Source organism: Zosterops lateralis (assembly GCF_965231275.1).
Source record: "Zosterops lateralis genome assembly, chromosome: 12".
Taxonomy (NCBI): Eukaryota; Metazoa; Chordata; class Aves; order Passeriformes; family Zosteropidae; genus Zosterops; species Zosterops lateralis.
In genome coordinates, this window is record NC_139772.1 from 12746017 (window position 1) to 12764254 (window position 18238).

General features: G+C 66.3%; 5 protein-coding genes across 7 annotated transcripts; 3 read left to right on the top strand and 2 right to left on the bottom strand.

Moving 5' to 3' along the window:
• Positions 1-305: 305 nt before the first annotated feature.
• On the top strand, positions 306-7099 carry BCAR1 (BCAR1 scaffold protein, Cas family member; the record flags this gene model as incomplete). 3 transcript variants are annotated; one of them, XM_083870366.1, is made up of 7 exons in its annotated part: positions 306-370; positions 1210-1899; positions 3110-3271; positions 3499-3603; positions 4019-5167; positions 5366-5455; positions 5806-7099. In XM_083870366.1, 7 exons carry the CDS (start codon positions 359-361, stop codon positions 6319-6321), a joined length of 2724 nt encoding a protein of 907 aa, XP_083726492.1. In that variant the 3' UTR covers positions 6322-7099. The 3 variants fall into 3 exon arrangements, with proteins under 3 accessions (XP_083726492.1, XP_083726493.1, XP_083726491.1); XM_083870367.1 differs by lacking the exon at positions 306-370 and adding an exon at positions 390-416; XM_083870365.1 differs by lacking the exon at positions 306-370 and having other exon boundaries at positions 1150-1899.
• Positions 7100-7221: 122 nt separating this feature from the next.
• Positions 7222-8229, bottom strand: LOC310914307 (putative D-lactate dehydrogenase, mitochondrial). Its single transcript, XM_083870371.1, has 3 exons — positions 8152-8229; positions 7817-7958; positions 7222-7729 (listed from the first exon to the last, which is right to left on the bottom strand). Exons 1-3 carry the CDS (start codon positions 8157-8159, stop codon positions 7484-7486), a joined length of 396 nt encoding a protein of 131 aa, XP_083726497.1. The 5' UTR covers positions 8160-8229; the 3' UTR covers positions 7222-7483.
• An 824-nt stretch (positions 8230-9053) lies between these two features.
• Positions 9054-11145, bottom strand: LOC310914270 (chymotrypsinogen 2-like; the record flags this gene model as incomplete). Its single annotated transcript, XM_083870316.1, has 7 exons — positions 9054-9215; positions 9289-9422; positions 9828-10008; positions 10492-10570; positions 10673-10752; positions 10848-10951; positions 11079-11145. 7 exons carry the CDS (start codon positions 11143-11145, stop codon positions 9054-9056), a joined length of 807 nt encoding a protein of 268 aa, XP_083726442.1.
• A 692-nt stretch (positions 11146-11837) lies between these two features.
• Positions 11838-13929, top strand: LOC310914280 (chymotrypsinogen 2-like; the record flags this gene model as incomplete). Its single annotated transcript, XM_083870330.1, has 7 exons — positions 11838-11904; positions 12032-12135; positions 12231-12310; positions 12413-12491; positions 12975-13155; positions 13561-13694; positions 13768-13929. The coding sequence occupies 7 exons, from the start codon at positions 11838-11840 to the stop codon at positions 13927-13929; spliced, it is 807 nt and encodes a 268-aa protein (XP_083726456.1).
• Positions 13930-14501: 572 nt separating this feature from the next.
• Positions 14502-17829, top strand: LOC310914406 (putative D-lactate dehydrogenase, mitochondrial). Its single transcript, XM_083870523.1, has 11 exons — positions 14502-14591; positions 14719-14831; positions 15024-15165; positions 15253-15394; positions 15625-15784; positions 15858-16057; positions 16134-16262; positions 16922-17049; positions 17128-17218; positions 17307-17418; positions 17495-17829. Exons 1-11 carry the CDS (start codon positions 14529-14531, stop codon positions 17658-17660), a joined length of 1446 nt encoding a protein of 481 aa, XP_083726649.1. The 5' UTR covers positions 14502-14528; the 3' UTR covers positions 17661-17829.
• The last annotated feature ends 409 nt before the right edge of the window (positions 17830-18238 follow it).

Below are 18238 nucleotides of genomic sequence, written 5' to 3' on the forward strand. Positions count from 1 at the left end.
CACGGGTGACACCCCCCTGGCGGGTGTCCCACCCCTGGCGGGTGTCCCACCCCTGGCGGGTGTCACACCCGTCTCGCTGCCCTCACCCGTCTCAGCCCCGGCGCCCCCCGCGCCCGCCCGGCCCCTGCGAGGCCCCGCCCCCGCCCCGCCCCCCGGGCCCGGGCCCCGCCCCCCGGGCGGGCTCAGCCAATGGGGCGGGCGGAGCGGCCGGGCCGGGCGCGCGCGGCGCTATAACGATCCCTACGGCGCCGCCGCCGCCCGCGCGCCCCGGCCCCGCCGCCCCCGGCCCGGCCCGGCCTCGGCCCCGCACCCGGCCCGGCCCTCGGCCCCGCCGCGGCCGGAGCGGCCCCGCGGGAAGATGAACTACCTGGTGAGCGGGGGCGCGGGGGAGGACGCGGGGGCGTGTGCGGGGACAGGCAGGGCGCTGGGGAACGGCTGCTGGGGGGCCCTGTTGGAGGAGGAGGAGGAGGAGGGCGAGGAGGAAGGCCGCAGCCCCCTCAGCGCTCGGCCCGAGCAGGGCTCCTCCTGTGCGCCCGATCCCGCCGGCGTGACCTTGGCCGAGCTCCCCCGCTCCGAGGCGGCGAGGCCTTGCCTGCCCGCCCTCCCTCCCGGCGGGTCGGGGCGCTGCGGGACTCGTGGGGGGCCCAGCGGGGCCGGGGGCCTCCCCAGGCCTCAGCCCCACCGGGCGGGGCGGCACCGGCGCGGGCAGGGCCGCGGGACAGCCGGGAGTCCGGCCCCGCCATCCCGGGCGGGCCGCGACCTGTCCCGCCGCCCCGGCCCCGAGCGGAGCCGGCAGGTGCCGCCCCGGCCCGGCTCCGGGAGCCCGCGGGGTGGAGGGGCCCGGGCCCGGCGGCGGGTGCCGTGCGATGGCCACGGCCACGGCCACGGCTGACTCACCGCCCCGGCACTTCCTCCCCGTCGGCGGAGGGAAGGGGCGGGAGAGGCAGAGGAGGCCCCCCGAAACCGGGGAGGCGGAAGGGCCCGGCCCCTTCCCAGCACCACCTCTGGGAAGGGTGGGCTTTACTCCAGAGAGGAGTCCCGCGGTGGCTGGAACGGCGAGATCCAGCTGGCGGGAACTGCGCGGCGCAGCCCCCGGCCCTCGGGGCTCCGTCCCGGTGCTGAGCTGCCGCCCCGCTGTCCCCCGCCGGGATGACGCCCCACCGGCCGGCGGGACCCGGCTCACCGCCCCGGCGCGGGGCTCTCTTCCAGAACGTGCTGGCCAAGGCGCTCTACGACAACGTGGCCGAGTCCCCGGACGAGCTCTCCTTCCGCAAGGGCGACATCATGACGGTGCTGGAGCGCAACACGCAGGGGCTGGACGGCTGGTGGCTCTGTTCGCTCCATGGCCGGCAGGGCATCGTTCCCGGGAACCGCCTCAAGATCCTCGTGGGGATGTACGACAAGAAGCAGCCGCAGCAGCAAGCGCCCGTCCCGGCACAGGGGCAGGCGCCGCCGCAGCCATCGGTGCCCCAGCCGGCTCTGCCCTTCCTCCACCAAGGGGGCTACACCCCGCTGTCGCCCGCCTCGCAGTACACACCCATGCACCCTGCTTATGGCCCCCAAGGGGACAACGTCTACCTGATGCCGGTCCCCAACAAGGGACAGCAGGGTCTGTACCCGGGCTCAGCACCCACTGGACAGTTTCCTCCTGCCCCAGCTAAGCAGCCCTCCACCTACCCGAAGCAGGCACCCTCCCACACCTTCCCCAACCCCGGCCAGGACATCTACCAGGTGCCACCCTCCCTGGGCCAGGCAGCAGAGGCGTACCCAGGGGGCTCTGCCAGTCCCCCCCAGGATGTCTACCAGGTTCCTCCCTCAGCTGGTCAAGCTCAAGAAATCTACCAGGTGCCACCATCACTGGACATGAGGAGCTGGGAAGGGCACAAGCCCCAGGGAAAGGTAGGATGGGGAGACTGGAGTGGGGAGTGTGTTGTGTTTGTGGGGTGCTCTGTGGTCTGTGGGTGTGAGTAGGTGGCACAGCTTGGGCTTCTCAGCTTGCTACTCTTGGAGCAGGCAGCCCATGTGCCCATTGCTGGGGTTGTGTGGGCATCCTTGCCCACACTGCTGGCAGGGTGGGTGCCCTGGGGGAGTCTCTGCAGTGGCTGAGGTGCCCTGGTTGGTGTGAGCTACCATTCTTGGGACTGCACAACATTCAGCACTCTGGTCCTTGTGGTTTCTTGTGTGGGCTCTGCTGGTGTCACCCAGGGCATGGCAGTGTGTCTGGTGTGGGCACAGAGTGTTGGTAACCCAAGAGATGTTTTGGGATGCCAGGTTCTGGAGCTGTGGAAGTAGCTGTAGTACCCAGCACAATGCTGAGAGGTTTTGTTTCTCCTGGGAGTGCACACAGGAACAGACAGGCAGTGCCAGCATTTCCCAACTGTGCCAGGCAGCCTGCCAGTACTTGTTAGGTACATGGGTGAGGCAAGGGTGAACCACCAGGCTGTCCCCAGCATGGAGCCTAACGGCTCCATCCTGGACACCAGCCTCCCTCTGGCTCTGCCCCTTCCCTGGCACGTCATCCTGGGGAAGAGGAGTGAGGTGCTTTCAGTATCGTGTTTTCTGGGAAGGCTACTCCAACTCATACCCTTGGGACGCAGCCAGTGACAGGAGGGAGCTGCCAAATCACAGCCAGGGCACAAGGAACATCCGAAAAGGAAGAACCAACCCAACACCTCAGCCCTCCTTGGCACTGGTTGGGCAGGGTGCTATTACCCTCTGGGTTTGGTTATTTTCCGCTCCGGTGTCACCATGAAATGACCCATTCAGGCGTAGAGCTGTGGGCAGGGATCTCCAGGCGCTGGCAGACCCCGGCCCACGCCTGGATCGGCCGTGGCTTTCTGCACGCCACGGCCGTGCCGGCCGGGCTTTGTCTCTCGCTGAGACTGTATCGCCGCTATAAATAACCGGTGATATCATCCCGTCCCCGGCATCGCCGCACGCCCGGCCGGGGAGCGCCCTCCCGTGGCACCGGGCAGGCCCTAATTCCAGACAATCCAGTATGGAATCCAGCAACCATCCTCTCTCTGGCCCCATTGCTGGGTTTTAGGAGAATGATGCAGGGTGAGAGATGCTCGGTGGTGGCCACATCGTGTCTTTTCCCTCTTTCCAGGTGCTGGTGCCCACCCGTGTGGGCCAGGTGTATGTCTATGACTCCCCCAAAGGTGAGCAGGTTGAGTACGATTTCCCTCGCCACCTCGTCTCCACGGGCTCTCAGGAGATCTATGACGTGCCGCCTGTCCGAGGAGGGGTCCCAAACCAGTTCAGCCAGGAGGTGAGGCTGCTTTGGGTGTCAAGGGGGAATCTCAGGCTCTGCCCATAAGAATGGGAGGTGATCTGTCACAGCCTGAGATCCACACCAGGCTAAATTGCACCCAAAACTGTACTTTATGGAACTTGGCGCTGCTTCTGAACACCTCCACCATTCCCAGCTGGTCCCTGAGAGGAGCTGGGTGGCCATACCATCTCTGACACATTGTCCTGTGTCCTCCCCACTTCCAGGTCTATGACACACCTCCCATGGCAGTGAAGGGTCCCAATGGGCAGGACCCAGGGCAGGAGATCTACGACGTGCCCCCCAGCGTGGAGAAGAACCTGCACCAAACTGTAAGTGCTGCTGGGAAGCTCACAGCTTCTTTTTACAGATTTTTACAGGGGAAAAAAATAAAATTACTAGATAAGTCTCCCCAGAGATGTGGTGATGTCCCTGGCACTGGAGGCTTTCAGAATGCCAAGGAGTGGGTTGCTGGATGTTCACATCCAGGGGATGAGGTTGGACCAGATGATCTTTCAAAGTCCCTTCCAACCTGGGCTGCTCTAGAACCTTTTGCTTCCTGTCCCAAAGGGCAGGGGCACACCTGGGGCGCATGGCTTCATTCCAGTGCCCACCCAGTGCTGTATTGGATGCCCAGTGCTGGCACTTGCATGCTCTGCAGCTCCCTGCAGCCAACCTGTGCCTCCACACCTGCCCCAGGCCAGCTCTCCCAGCAGTGCTGACAGTGCCCCTGCTCTGCCCTTGCAGGTGTACGATGTTCCCCCCTCAGTGAGCAAGGACGTGCCGGATGGCCCAGTACGGGAGGAGACCTATGACGTGCCACCCGCCTTTGCCAAGCAGAAAGCCTTTGACCCCTCGCGCCACCCCCTCATCCTGGCCCAGCAGGAGCCCTACTTGCCAGAGGATGTCTATGACGTGCCCCCAGCAGCTGGGAAAGGTGCTCCTGAGCTGCCACACTCCCATGAGATCTACGATGTGCCCCCCAGCCTCAAGAAGCTGGGGGGATCCACCTTCCCCTCCCAAGAGGTGTACGATGTACCCCGGGACCTGCATGCCCCAGGCAAGGGCTCTGTGGACACGGAGGGCGAGTACATCTACGATGTCCCACCACAAGTAGACCGCGAGGCCAAGGGCGCTGACGCCAAGCGCCTCTCGGCCTCCAGCACAGGCAGTACCCGCAGCAACATCTCCACATCCTCGCTGGACGTGGTGCCTGTGAAGGAGTCGGCTAAGGGAGCCGGCAAGGAGTTCTCCCTGGACTTGGATGCCGCCATGGAGACACTGGCCAAGCTCCAGAGTGGCGTCAGCAATGCTGTCTCCTACCTCATGTCCTTTATCAGCACCAACTGGCGCAGCCCCGAGCACATGGAGGTGAATGCTGCCAACATCCGTGGGGCAGCCGAGGGCGTCCGGACGGCCCTCCGGGACCTTCTGGAGTTTGCCCGGGGGGCAGTGGGCAATGCTGCCCAGGCCTCTGACCGCTCCCTCTACACCAAGCTCAGCAAGCAGCTTCAGAAGATGGAGGAGGTCTACCAGGCCCTGGCACGGCATGGCCAAGCGCTGGACGCTTGCCACTGGGCCCCCAGTGCTTTGGCCAGCAGCAAACCAGGCACAGATGACTTGGAGCACTTCATCATGCACTCGCGTGGTGTTCCCGATGACACTAAGCAGTTGGCTTCCTTCCTGCATGGCAATGCCTCCCTTCTCTTCAAACGGACAAAGCCGGCGGTGGAGAGTGGTGGCCATGGGCCCCCTCACCCCTCCGACAAGGCCAGCAGCATCCAGTCACGGCCCCTGCCTTCCCCTCCCAAGTTACTGGCCCAGGAGTCGCCTGATGGGCCCTACGAGAACAGTGAGAGTGGCTGGATGGAGGATTATGACTATGTCCATCTCCAGGTGGGCACGGGTTTGGGGGCTGCTTCCCACAGGGAGCATTATGATGGTGGCTCCCTGGCACAGGGGGGATTAGGCAGCTCTGCTTCCACCTCCTACCCTCCAGCTTAAGGGCTGTGTGGACCAGAGATGTCCCAGGGCGAGTGGGAGCTCTCTGGCAAGGCTGATGTTACTGACCCCTTCCATGTCATGCCCCTGTAGGGCAAGGAGGAGTTTGAGAAGACCCAGAAGGAGCTGCTGGAGAAAGGCAACATCATACGGCAGAGCAAGGACCAGCTGGAGCACCAGCAGGTAAGAGCACTGGGGCAGGCAGGTGGGTGCTGCTGCACACAGCACTTGGGGTGCACAGGGCCCCATGTCTTGCTTCTCTTTAACTACTGCTGCTGGTCTGACCACAGCTCTCTTCCCTGGATGTTCTCATGGTGCATTCTACCTTGCTTTCCATACCAGTGCTATGCCAGTGAAGAGAGGTGTAGGCACCTTGATCCTGGAGAGGAGCCTGGCATGGCTGTCCTGGGGCTGGAGCTGCCCCTCACTGTGTTCCCTGAGGCTGGTGTCCATGGCCACCTGTGCCAGTGGCTCCCTGGAGGGGAGCAGGTGCTGTCTCAATGGTCACCCTGCCCCATGCCTCTCTCCCACAGCTGAAGCAGTTTGAGAGGCTGGAGCAGGAGGTGACGCGCCCCATTGACAATGACCTGTCCAACTGGAGCCCCCCCCAGCACTACAGCCCGGCGCGGGGCGGTGGGACACTGTGTCCTGCTGACCGCCAGCTCCTCCTCTTCTACCTGGAGCAGTGCGAGGCCAACCTCACCACGCTCACCAATGCTGTCGATGCCTTCTTCACCGCCGTCAGCACCAACCAACCTCCCAAGATCTTTGTGGCCCACAGCAAGTTTGTCATCCTCAGCGCCCACAAGCTCGTCTTCATTGGGGACACGCTGTCCCGCCAGGCCAAGGCCCAGGACGTCCAGCACAAGGTGATGCACTACAGCAACCTGCTCTGTGAGATGCTCAAGGAGATCGTCATGACCACCAAGGCAGCCGCCCTCCACTACCCATCTCCTGCTGCCTCCAAGGACATGGTGGAGCGTGTCAAGGACCTTGCCAACAGCACGCAGCAATTCAGGATGGTGCTGGGCCAGCTGGCAGCCATGTGATGGCCTCAGGGCCACTGTCCCCTCTGGCCCCCACCCTTCCCCAGACATGCATTTCCCCCCATGCAAGTCTTCTCCACCTGGTGTAAGCAGACATGTGCATAGAGACTCCCATGCACACCGGGGGGCTGGGGCTCTGTGGGAACAGAGGTGAGGGGCTGCAGCCATCATACCCCTTCCTCCTCTCTCTGGCCAGGGGCCAGGAATGGCTTGAGCTGTGCCCATAATGAAGCAAAGCAGGGAGGTGGATCTATGTCTACTCTTTCCCTGCTGTCCTCTCTCCATACAAAACCAGTGGCCAGTTCTAGGCTGAAGGGCAGGGGGCCATGTCCCTGGGGAGGCAAGGATGTGCCTGGCAATTTGAGATGCCCTTTGTGATGCTGTGGCTGCTCTGCTCTCCAGGGCACTCTACCATGCACTCTGGAGAACTCTACGGTGGCCAGGAGATTCTAATGGTGTGGAAGTCATCCCCTGTGATGGTTGGGACAGTGTGACAGAGATGGGTTGTACTGTTCCCTTGTGTGCTGGAGGCCGGGGATAGGGGTCCCCAGGGGGGTAAAACGTGGTGGGGAGCTGCTGGGGCAGGAAGGGGCAAAGCTGTGCGTTCTCACGTCTCGGATTGTGCTACAGTACCAGCTGTAACCGAAATGGGAACCGAAATTGGTGCCTTTTGAACATGGGAAGCTTCCGCTGGTTCCTGGAGCTACCAAGTGGCAGCCCCCTCCAAAACTTGGCCCCAAGTCCCTCACCAGTATAAAGATTTGCCTAGAAACACCCTTTATCTCCTGGGTATCTGTGTGTGACTCCTGGGGTGAGGGAGAGGCCCTGTGGCAATGCTGGGGACATCCTGTTCTCCTAAAACATCTCCTAGCCTTTGGAGACTGTCGATGCACAGAGGATAAATGGGGCACAAGGGATGGGCCTAAGAGGGTTGCGGGGAAATAAGGGGTGGCAGTACAGGGCAGTTGGGCCCCAGGGGCCCTGAAGGAATGTGGGGTGAGTGTCCCTTCACAACACCTTGCAAGGTGCTATAGCCACCATGGGCACCATGCATTTGGATTGGCAGAGGATGGTAGCCACTGACCCCAAGCATTCCTGATCCTGGCTATCCATCCCTTCAAGAACCTCAGGAACCATAGCACCCTCAGGCACAGAGACACATCTACTACTGCCCTGCAATCACAGCACAGCTATGGACACCCCACAGTCCACCCCTCCTCAACTCTGTCCTCATCCCCATCCCCACGACACCCCTCCTGCCCACAGTACCAACAGGAAACCAGAGCCCGGTGCCACGCAGGTGCTTATTGAGGGCCTTGCGGGTGACACCGGGCTCCACCGTCACCGAGAAGTCCTCGAGGCTCAGCTCCGTGATCCCGTCCATGCGGCTCAGGTCGAAGCAGACGCCGCCCTGGCACACAGGGGACCCGGGGCTCTGGGCACGGCCGGGCCCCGACAGCCCCGGGGGGCTCAGAGCTGCGGGGGGAGGGGGCGGTACCTGCACGGCGTTGACGCCTCCTTCCAGGCCGGTGCCGGTGCCAAAGGGCACCATGGGCACACGGCAGCGGTGACACAGGGCCGCCAGCTCCTGCACCTGCCCCACCGCCTGGGGCCACACCACCACGTCCGGGGGGGCACAGCTGGGGGACAGGCAGCGCCCACTGACCAACTGCCTGAACCCCCTGAGCCTCCCCGTGGCCCTTCCCTTCTCCACGGCCCCTGCTCTACCCAAACATTTCCCATCGCAAGATCTCTTCCCTTCCCTATGCCCCTTCCCCTGGCCCTTCCTCTGCCCAGGCCCCTCCGCAGGGCTCCGGCTCCAGGGGCACTCACGGGTGCATGGACTCGTCGTGGCCGTGCTGCTCCCGCACCGCTGTGGCCGTGGAGACATTGGGGGCCCCAGCCACGGCCCTCAGCGTCTCCACGAAGTCGGGGGGCAGCGAGGGCTGCGAGGGGAACAACGGGGACCCGTCAGGGATGCGCTGGGGAGGCTCTGATCGCGCCCACGGGCCAAGGGCACGAAGCCGAGCGGCCGCGGCGGGACCTGAGCGCCCTCGGGAGCCCCGGCCCCACCTTGGAGCAGCAGCTGCGGCGCCCCAGGGCTGCCCCCAGCGCCAGCATCCCCCGCAGCGCCATGTCGGAACGGGACGGGAACGGCGACACGGGAACTGCCCGGGACCGGGACACTGCCCTCCCCCGCCGCCCGTCTGTCCCTCCCCCGCACCGACACCTTAAGGTGGCTCCGGCCGCCCCCGAGCGTGTCCCTGTGCTCATGTTCCCGTGCTGTCCCCGCCTGAGCGGAGTCACCGCCTTCTCCACGGCCCCCCGGACCCTCCCGGCTGCCCCCGTGCCTGTCGAGTGTCCCCACAGCTGCCCAGGGCTCCACGGCCCCGGAGGAGACCGCGTGTCCCCACGCTCCTCCCGCCCAGACAGGGGTCACCGTGTCCCCCGAGTGCCCCTCTGTCCCCATTTCCGATCAGGGCTCCCCGTGCCCCCCGTCCCTCTGTCCCCACTCCCGGCCGGGTGTCCCCACGCCTCTCGGCCCTCCTGGACAGGCAGAACTCTCTCTGCCCGGAGAACTGACCCGGCCCACCGCCCACCCCCCTCCTCAGCCGAGTGTCACCCGGCCACCCCCTGCCCCGCGCCCCGCTCCCGCCCGGCCCGGGGACACGGTGACGAGGACACGGTGACAAGGACACGGGGGCTCAGGGGGTCGGCAGCGTTTATTGCGGGCCTCAGTTGGCCTCCAGGATGGAGTCGATCCAGGCGCGGAGCTTGGTGACGCGGGCGTACACGCCGGGGGTCTGGGTGTCGCAGGTGCTGCTGCCCCAGGAGACGATGCCCACCAGGTTCCAGGCGCCGTCCTTCTGGCACACCAGCGGCCCGCCGGAGTCGCCCTGCGCGGGGCAGCGGGTGAGCAGCGCGGCGGGGCCCGGGGCCGCGGGGGCAGCGGGGGCCGGGGGCACGTACCATGCACGAGGAGGCGCCGTCGGCGCCGGCACAGACCATCACGTCGCGGATGCGGAAGCCCCAGAACTCCTTGCACTGGGTGTTGGTGAGCAGGGGCAGAGCCACCTGCTGCAGCACCGCCGGCGTCTGCGAGGCTGCGGGGAGCGGGGGGGGTCAGCGCCGGGAACAGGGCGGGAACGGGGAAAGGGATGGGATGGGATGGGATGGGATGGGGAGGGCAGGAGGAGGAGGAGGAGGACAGGACCGTGGGGCCGATGGTGGAGGGGGGGACAGGACTGGGGCAGTGTTGGGCACTGGTGATGGAGATGAAGAACGGGACCGGGATGAACACGGGGATTCGACAAGGGGATGGGGACTCAGGGTCGGATTTGGACGCGGATCCGGATGGGAGATTGGCACGAGCATTATGGTTCACATGAGGACAGGGACTGACCGTACGGATGAGGAAGGGGACAGGGAGGACAGCGGACAAGGATGGGGATGGGGATTTGATGAGGCAGGGGACAGGAACGGGGGCGGGGACAGGAAAGGGCAGTTACCGCTGGAGTCAGTGAGCCCCCAGCCAGTGGTGACACAGGTCGTTCCTCCCTCGAACTCGTCGGTGGCCTTGGGCAGGCAGACGGGGGACACGCGCTCCGACAGCTGCGCCGGGGTGGCCAGTTTGATCAGGGTGATGTCGTCGTGGATGGTCAGCATGTTGAACTTGGGGTTCTTGAAGACCTGGAGCAGCAGCACAGCTCTCAGCACCTGCACCCCCTGCCAGGGCACCAGGCCCTGGGCACTCCACGGGGATCAGCAGGGAACAACGGGCACCAACGGGGATTGTCTCCTGCGGGTCCCGCGATGGCAGCGAGTCTGAGCTGAGCTGCAGAGCCCAGGCCCTGCGACACGGGAGAGCAGGGACACCCCAGGGCACATCCCCTGCGGGGATGAAATGTCCCCCGAGGCCTGAACCCCTAATCCCTTGGGAGTTCCTGGGAACACGGGGACATCCAGGGGACCTGACCTGAGGGATGAGTGCGAGCAGGGACACCCCAGGGGATTGCAGTGCAGGGATGTGGGACACCACGGGCATGCCAGGGAACCCTGAGCCTCCCTCCAGGATAAGGGGAACCTCAGGAACACAAACCCCGGGACAAGGGGGACCCAGACATGAGCCCCCAGGGGGATCCCGCAAGCACACGGGCCCCTCCCCGGAGATACCTTCTCGATTTTCAGTTTCTGCTGGTCAGGCCCGGGTGCGTCCTGGTCGTAGGCGCCCACCACCACGGTGTCGGTTTTCCTGGGCACAGGCGGGCGCTGAGCGGGGGCACGGCGCGGGGACAGGGCCTTCCCTGGGCCCCCCGTGCCCCCGCCCGGCCCCGGCAGCAGAGCCGGTGCCTACCTGACGCCGCAGTGGGCAGCGGTCACCACCCAGTTCTCGCTGATCAGGGACCCGCCGCAGAAGTGGAAGCCGTTGTAGCGCTGGCGGGGAGAGAGAGAGAGCCGCCCTCAGCACCGGCCCGTTCCCTGCTCCCCGCCCGGCCCCAGCCCTGCCCCGGCCCGCCCCGGCCTCTCACCTGGAGGGACACCTGCCACGGCCAGGACCCTGCCACGGCCGGCTCCCCGCCGACGATGCGGTTGTAGCCGCGGATGACCGGCGCGATGGCGGGCACGCCGCAGTCTGCGGGACACGGGCGGCCGTGGGACGGCGGCTCCGGACACCCCGGGCCCGCGTCCCGTCCCCGCCGCTCCCGCCCCCCGAGCCCCGAGCCCCGAGCCCGCCCCGCCGAGCCCCGAGCCCCACGCACCCTCAGGGAGGGCGGCACGGGCAAAGCCCGCCAGCGCCAGGCAGCTCAACACCCACAGCAGAGCCATTGCCACCGGTGAGGACACACCTGCCCGGCACCCGGCGCCTCTTATGTGCACCCCTGGGCACCTCCTGCTTCCGCTGGCCTTGCCACCGCGGCCTTGGGAGATAGCCCGACACCTGCTGTGGCTCCAGGACACGGCCTGGGAGCGCCGCACCTGGAGCCAGCAGCCTTGGCCATGGCTGTGGGACACCACCACCTTGGTCAAGTGCTGTCTTCTAAACGTCCTTGGAATCATCCCAGCTGGCCCATATCCTATGTAATGGGGTCCCAGAGCTGGACACAGCACTGCATGCATGGTCTCAGCAGAGTGGAGTAGAGGAGCAGAATCCCCTCGATGGGCTGCTCAGGGTGCTGCAGTTGTAGCCAAAGATGAGGTGGGGCTTGCTGGGCTGACTGCACACTTTGTCATGGAGCGCTGGAGTTTGGAAGGACCGTGGAGTTCACCGAGGGCTGGGTCTGCAGAGCCCTTCCACGCTGCCACCCAGGCAGGGGACAGGGCCCCTGTTCATTCAGAGGTCCTGGGACACGGTGGGGTTGGGTGAGAGGGTTCAGGGGCTGGCGATACGCCAGTGGCACCACAGCAGGTGTCGGGCTATCTCCCAAGGCCGCGGTGGCAAGGCCAGCGGAAGCAGGAGGTGCCCAGGGGTGCACATAAGAGGCGCCGGGTGCCGGGCAGGTGTGTCCTCACCGGTGGCGATGGCTCTGCTGTGGGTGTTGAGCTGCCTGGCGCTGGCGGGCTTTGCCCGTGCCGCCCTCCCTGAGGGTGCGTGGGGCTCGGGGCTCGGCGGGGCGGGCTCGGGGCTCGGGGCTCGGGGGGCGGGAGCGGCGGGGACGGGACGCGGGCCCGGGGTGTCCGGAGCCGCCGTCCCACGGCCGCCCGTGTCCCGCAGACTGCGGCGTGCCCGCCATCGCGCCGGTCATCCGCGGCTACAACCGCATCGTCGGCGGGGAGCCGGCCGTGGCAGGGTCCTGGCCGTGGCAGGTGTCCCTCCAGGTGAGAGGCCGGGGCGGGCCGGGGCAGGGCTGGGGCCGGGCGGGGAGCAGGGAACGGGCCGGTGCTGAGGGCGGCTCTCTCTCTCTCCCCGCCAGCGCTACAACGGCTTCCACTTCTGCGGCGGGTCCCTGATCAGCGAGAACTGGGTGGTGACCGCTGCCCACTGCGGCGTCAGGTAGGCACCGGCTCTGCTGCCGGGGCCGGGCGGGGGCACGGGGGGCCCAGGGAAGGCCCTGTCCCCGCGCCGTGCCCCCGCTCAGCGCCCGCCTGTGCCCAGGAAAACCGACACCGTGGTGGTGGGCGCCTACGACCAGGACGCACCCGGGCCTGACCAGCAGAAACTGAAAATCGAGAAGGTATCTCCGGGGAGGGGCCCGTGTGCTTGCGGGATCCCCCTGGGGGCTCATGTCTGGGTCCCCCTTGTCCCGGGGTTTGTGTTCCTGAGGTTCCCCTTATCCTGGAGGGAGGCTCAGGGTTCCCTGGCATGCCCGTGGTGTCCCACATCCCTGCACTGCAATCCCCTGGGGTGTCCCTGCTCGCACTCATCCCTCAGGTCAGGTCCCCTGGATGTCCCCGTGTTCCCAGGAACTCCCAAGGGATTAGGGGTTCAGGCCTCGGGGGACATTTCATCCCCGCAGGGGATGTGCCCTGGGGTGTCCCTGCTCTCCCGTGTCGCAGGGCCTGGGCTCTGCAGCTCAGCTCAGACTCGCTGCCATCGCGGGACCCGCAGGAGACAATCCCCGTTGGTGCCCGTTGTTCCCTGCTGATCCCCGTGGAGTGCCCAGGGCCTGGTGCCCTGGCAGGGGGTGCAGGTGCTGAGAGCTGTGCTGCTGCTCCAGGTCTTCAAGAACCCCAAGTTCAACATGCTGACCATCCACGACGACATCACCCTGATCAAACTGGCCACCCCGGCGCAGCTGTCGGAGCGCGTGTCCCCCGTCTGCCTGCCCAAGGCCACCGACGAGTTCGAGGGAGGAACGACCTGTGTCACCACTGGCTGGGGGCTCACTGACTCCAGCGGTAACTGCCCTTTCCTGTCCCCGCCCCCGTTCCTGTCCCCTGCCTCATCAAATCCCCATCCCCATCCTTGTCCGCTGTCCTCCCTGTCCCCTTCCTCATCCGTACGGTCAGTCCCTGTCCTCATGTGAACCATAATGCTCGTGCCAATCTCCCATCCGGATCCGCGTCCAAATCCGACCCTGAGTCCCCATCCCCTTGTCGAATCCCCGTGTTCATCCCGGTCCCGTTCTTCATCTCCATCACCAGTGCCCAACACTGCCCCAGTCCTGTCCCCCCCTCCACCATCGGCCCCACGGTCCTGTCCTCCTCCTCCTCCTCCTGCCCTCCCCATCCCATCCCATCCCATCCCATCCCTTTCCCCGTTCCCGCCCTGTTCCCGGCGCTGACCCCCCCCGCTCCCCGCAGCCTCGCAGACGCCGGCGGTGCTGCAGCAGGTGGCTCTGCCCCTGCTCACCAACACCCAGTGCAAGGAGTTCTGGGGCTTCCGCATCCGCGACGTGATGGTCTGTGCCGGCGCCGACGGCGCCTCCTCGTGCATGGTACGTGCCCCCGGCCCCCGCTGCCCCCGCGGCCCCGGGCCCCGCCGCGCTGCTCACCCGCTGCCCCGCGCAGGGCGACTCCGGCGGGCCGCTGGTGTGCCAGAAGGACGGCGCCTGGAACCTGGTGGGCATCGTCTCCTGGGGCAGCAGCACCTGCGACACCCAGACCCCCGGCGTGTACGCCCGCGTCACCAAGCTCCGCGCCTGGATCGACTCCATCCTGGAGGCCAACTGAGGCCCGCAATAAACGCTGCCGACCCCCTGAGCCCCCGTGTCCTTGTCACCGTGTCCTCGTCACCGTGTCCCCGGGCCGGGCGGGAGCGGGGCGCGGGGCAGGGGGTGGCCGGGTGACACTCGGCTGAGGAGGGGGGTGGGCGGTGGGCCGGGTCAGTTCTCCGGGCAGAGAGAGTTCTGCCTGTCCAGGAGGGCCGAGAGGCGTGGGGACACCCGGCCGGGAGTGGGGACAGAGGGCCGGGGGGCACGGGGAGCCCTGATCGGAAATGGGGACAGAGGGGCACTCGGGGGACACGGTGACCCCTGTCTGGGCGGGAGGAGCGTGGGGACACGCGGTCTCCTCCGGGGCCGTGGGGCCCTGGGCAGCTGTGGGGACACTCGACAGGCACGGGGGCAGCCGGGAGGGTCCGGGGGGCCGTGGAGAAGGCGGTGACTCCGCTCAGGCGGGGACAGCACGGGAACACGAGCACAGGGACACGCTCGGGGGCGGCCGGAGCCACCTTAAGGTGTCGGTGCGGGGGAGGGACAGACGGGCGGCGGGGGAGGGCAGTGTCCCGGTCCCGGGCAGTTCCCGTGTCGCCGTTCCCGTCCCGTTCCGACATGGCGCTGCGGGGGATGCTGGCGCTGGGGGCAGCCCTGGGGCGCCGCAGCTGCTGCTCCAAGGTGGGGCCGGGGCTCCCGAGGGCGCTCAGGTCCCGCCGCGGCCGCTCGGCTTCGTGCCCTTGGCCCGTGGGCGCGATCAGAGCCTCCCCAGCGCATCCCTGACGGGTCCCCGTTGTTCCCCTCGCAGCCCTCGCTGCCCCCCGACTTCGTGGAGGCGCTGAGGGCCGTGGCTGGGGCCCCCAATGTCTCCACGGCCACAGCGGTGCGGGAGCAGCACGGCCACGACGAGTCCATGCACCCGTGAGTGCCCCTGGAGCCGGAGCCCTGCGGAGGGGCCTGGGCAGAGGAAGGGCCAGGGGAAGGGGCATAGGGAAGGGAAGAGATCTTGGGATGGGAAAGGTTTGGGTAGAGCAGGGGCCGTGGAGAAGGGAAGGGCCACGGGGAGGCTCAGGGGGTTCAGGCAGTTGTCAGTGGGCGCTGCCTGTCCCCCAGCTGTGCCCCCCCGGACGTGGTGGTGTGGCCCCAGGCGGTGGGGCAGGTGCAGGAGCTGGCGGCCCTGTGTCACCGCTGCCGTGTGCCCATGGTGCCCTTTGGCACCGGCACCGGCCTGGAAGGAGGCGTCAACGCCGTGCAGGTACCGCCCCCTCCCCCCGCAGCTCTGAGCCCCCCGGGGCTGTCGGGGCCCGGCCGTGCCCAGAGCCCCGGGTCCCCTGTGTGCCAGGGCGGCGTCTGCTTCGACCTGAGCCGCATGGACGGGATCACGGAGCTGAGCCTCGAGGACTTCTCGGTGACGGTGGAGCCCGGTGTCACCCGCAAGGCCCTCAATAAGCACCTGCGTGGCACCGGGCTCTGGTTTCCTGTTGGTACTGTGGGCAGGAGGGGTGACGTGGGGCTGGGGGTGGTGGGAGTGTTGGTGGTGCTGTGGTATCCACAGGTGTGCTGTGTTCCCTGGGGTGCCCATGGGGATGGAAGTGCCTTGGCCCTATTGCTTTTGGGGAAGGCCATATCTTTGCTGTGGTTGAGCTCCCAGTGGTGTCCATGTGGGAGTGGATACCATCCCCACCTCCCTCCCCTGCCCATGCCCTGCTTGCAGACCCCGGGGCGGACGCCTCTCTGTGTGGCATGGCAGCCACGGGCGCCTCGGGCACCAACGCGGTGCGCTATGGCACCATGCGCCCCAACGTGCTCAACCTGCGCGTGGTGCTGCCGGACGGGCGCCTGCTGCACACCGCGGGCCCCGGGCGCCAGCCCAGGTGGGCTCCGGGAGCCGGGGGGGCTGTGCTGGGCTCTGTGCCCCGCGGGTCCCTGCTCACCAGCTCTGTGCAGGAAACGGGCGGCCGGCTACGACCTGACCTCGCTCTTCGTGGGCTCCGAGGGCACTCTGGGCTTCCTGACTCAGGCCACGCTGCGGCTGCACCCGCTGCCCGAGGCCACTGCTGTCACTGTCGCCTCCTTCCCCAGCGTGGGGGCGGCCGTGGCTTGCACTGTCCAGGTGCTGCAGGCTGCCGTGCCTGTGGCCCGCATCGGTGAGTGCCTGTGGCCGGAGGTGGGGCTGGGGTCCAGTGCCAGAGGTGGAGCTCAGCGCTGCTTCCTCCCACCCAGAGTTCCTGGACGAGGTGATGGCAGATGCCTGCGGCCGCTTCAGTGGGAAGGGGCTGCCGGTGGCAGCCACGCTCCTCCTGGAGCTGCACGGCTCCCGGCACAGCCTGGCTGAGCAGCAGCAGCAGATGGGTATGGCTTGGAGTAGGGAGGAGGAGAGGGTGTCTGGGGCTGGGGGCCATGATCCACACCTGGGGGTGAGGGATGGGTGTCCAGGGACAGGGGGACCAGTGTTCTGAAGTGAACCATAGTGCTGGGGGGGAGCATGATTTGGCACTGGGGTGAGTGATGGATGTCCACGATATGGGACAGTGGGACCAGGCATGTCCTGGGGTGAGGGATGGGTGCCCAGGGCTGGGTGGGGATTAGAGACCTTGAGGTCATCAGGATGAGGGGCAAGCACCCAGAGCCTAGAATTAAGGGACTGGAATCATGGATGGATGCCTATGGATAGGGGATGGGAGATCAGGGGTGTCCTGAGGAGAAGGAAAGGTGCCCAGGACCAGGGAAAGCAGACCAGCAATGGATGCCTGGGATGGGTACTGGGAAGGCACTAGGGTTAGGGATGGCTGTGTGCACTGGGGGTCTGCTGAGGGGCTCATGGACATGGGATAGGGGGCACCAGGAGTGTCACAGGGTGGTGGACAGGGACGCAAGAACAAGGGGCAGAGGGACCAGGAGTATCCCAGGATATGGGATGAGTGCCCAGGATGGGTACTGAAGGTCCTGGGTGAGGGCTGGGTGCCTGGGGGCGCTGTAGGTCCTGTCCCAGAGCTCCTGGTCACCATCAGGAGAGATCATGCGACAGAACGGAGGCTCTGGCCTGGCCTGGGCGGAGGGGCTGGAGGAGCGGGAGCAGCTCTGGTCCATGCGCCACAACGCCTGGTACGCGGCCCTGGCCCTGCGGCCCGGCTGCCAGGTGAGCCACAAGGATGGGGATGGTGGAGGGAGTGCCCGTGGTGCTGTGAGTGCCACAGCTCTGCCCTCCCTGCCCCAGGGTTACTCCACGGACGTCTGTGTGCCCATCTCCCGCCTGCCTGACGTGGTGGTGGAGACCAAGCAGGACCTGCAGGCCTCCGGCCTCACTGGTCAGCAGGGCCACAGACCCCTGGGACAGAGGGGCTTGGGGGGTCACCATCCTCCACGCCACACCCCATCTGACCCGTGGTCTTGCAGGACCCATGGTGGGACATGTGGGCGATGGCAACTTCCACTGCATCCTCGTCTTCAACTCCCAGGACCCGGAGGAGGCCCAGCGTGTCCACGCCTTCACCGAGCGCCTGGGCAGGTGGGGCTAGGGTGCTCTGAGGGGCCAGGGCTGGACGGACAGACATCCCCATCCCCTGTCCCTCCCTGTCCCACAGGAGGGCGCTGGCAGCAGGGGGCACCTGCACCGGGGAGCACGGCGTGGGGCTGGGCAAGCGGGCACTGCTGCTGGAGGAGCTGGGCCAGGAGGGGCTGGACACCCTGCGCTCCATCAAGGCTGCACTGGACCCCCACAACCTCATGAACCCCGGCAAGGTGATCTGAGGGGGAGCACCAGCACTGAGCTGGCAGTGGGGAGCCTGCCCCTGGAGTCAGGGCCAGGCTGTCCATGCTGCCCTGCAGTGCCACTGTATGTGTACCTACAAATCCCCCCATCCCCACTTGGGATCAGCGATCCTCAAATCCCCAATAAATCCTTTGAACTCACACTGTCCATGTGCTGTGAAGTTGTTTAGGGGGACAGGAGACCTCAGCCCCTGCCCAGGAGGCCTCTGTCCCAGACAACATGCACAGGACAGGGCATCATCAGGGTCTCACTTCAGCCACTTCCCCTGAGCTGCAGTGCTGCCAGTGCCAGGTGGGAGCTCTCTGGGACCTGCTGAGCACTACTGCAGCTATCCCCACATGGCAAGCACACAGAAGGGAAACTGTCATGGGTGGGGGGCTCTAGCACCACACTGGCATCATCTGCTTCACCAACAAAGCCAGTGAAATAAAATAACAGTGAATATTTTATTGAACATTGTTTTAATACCATATCAAAACACCTTGACTAATGAAGGAAGCTCCCCCCAAGCTCTGAACTCTTTTTTTTTTTCCCCCGGATTTTTTTTAATATATAA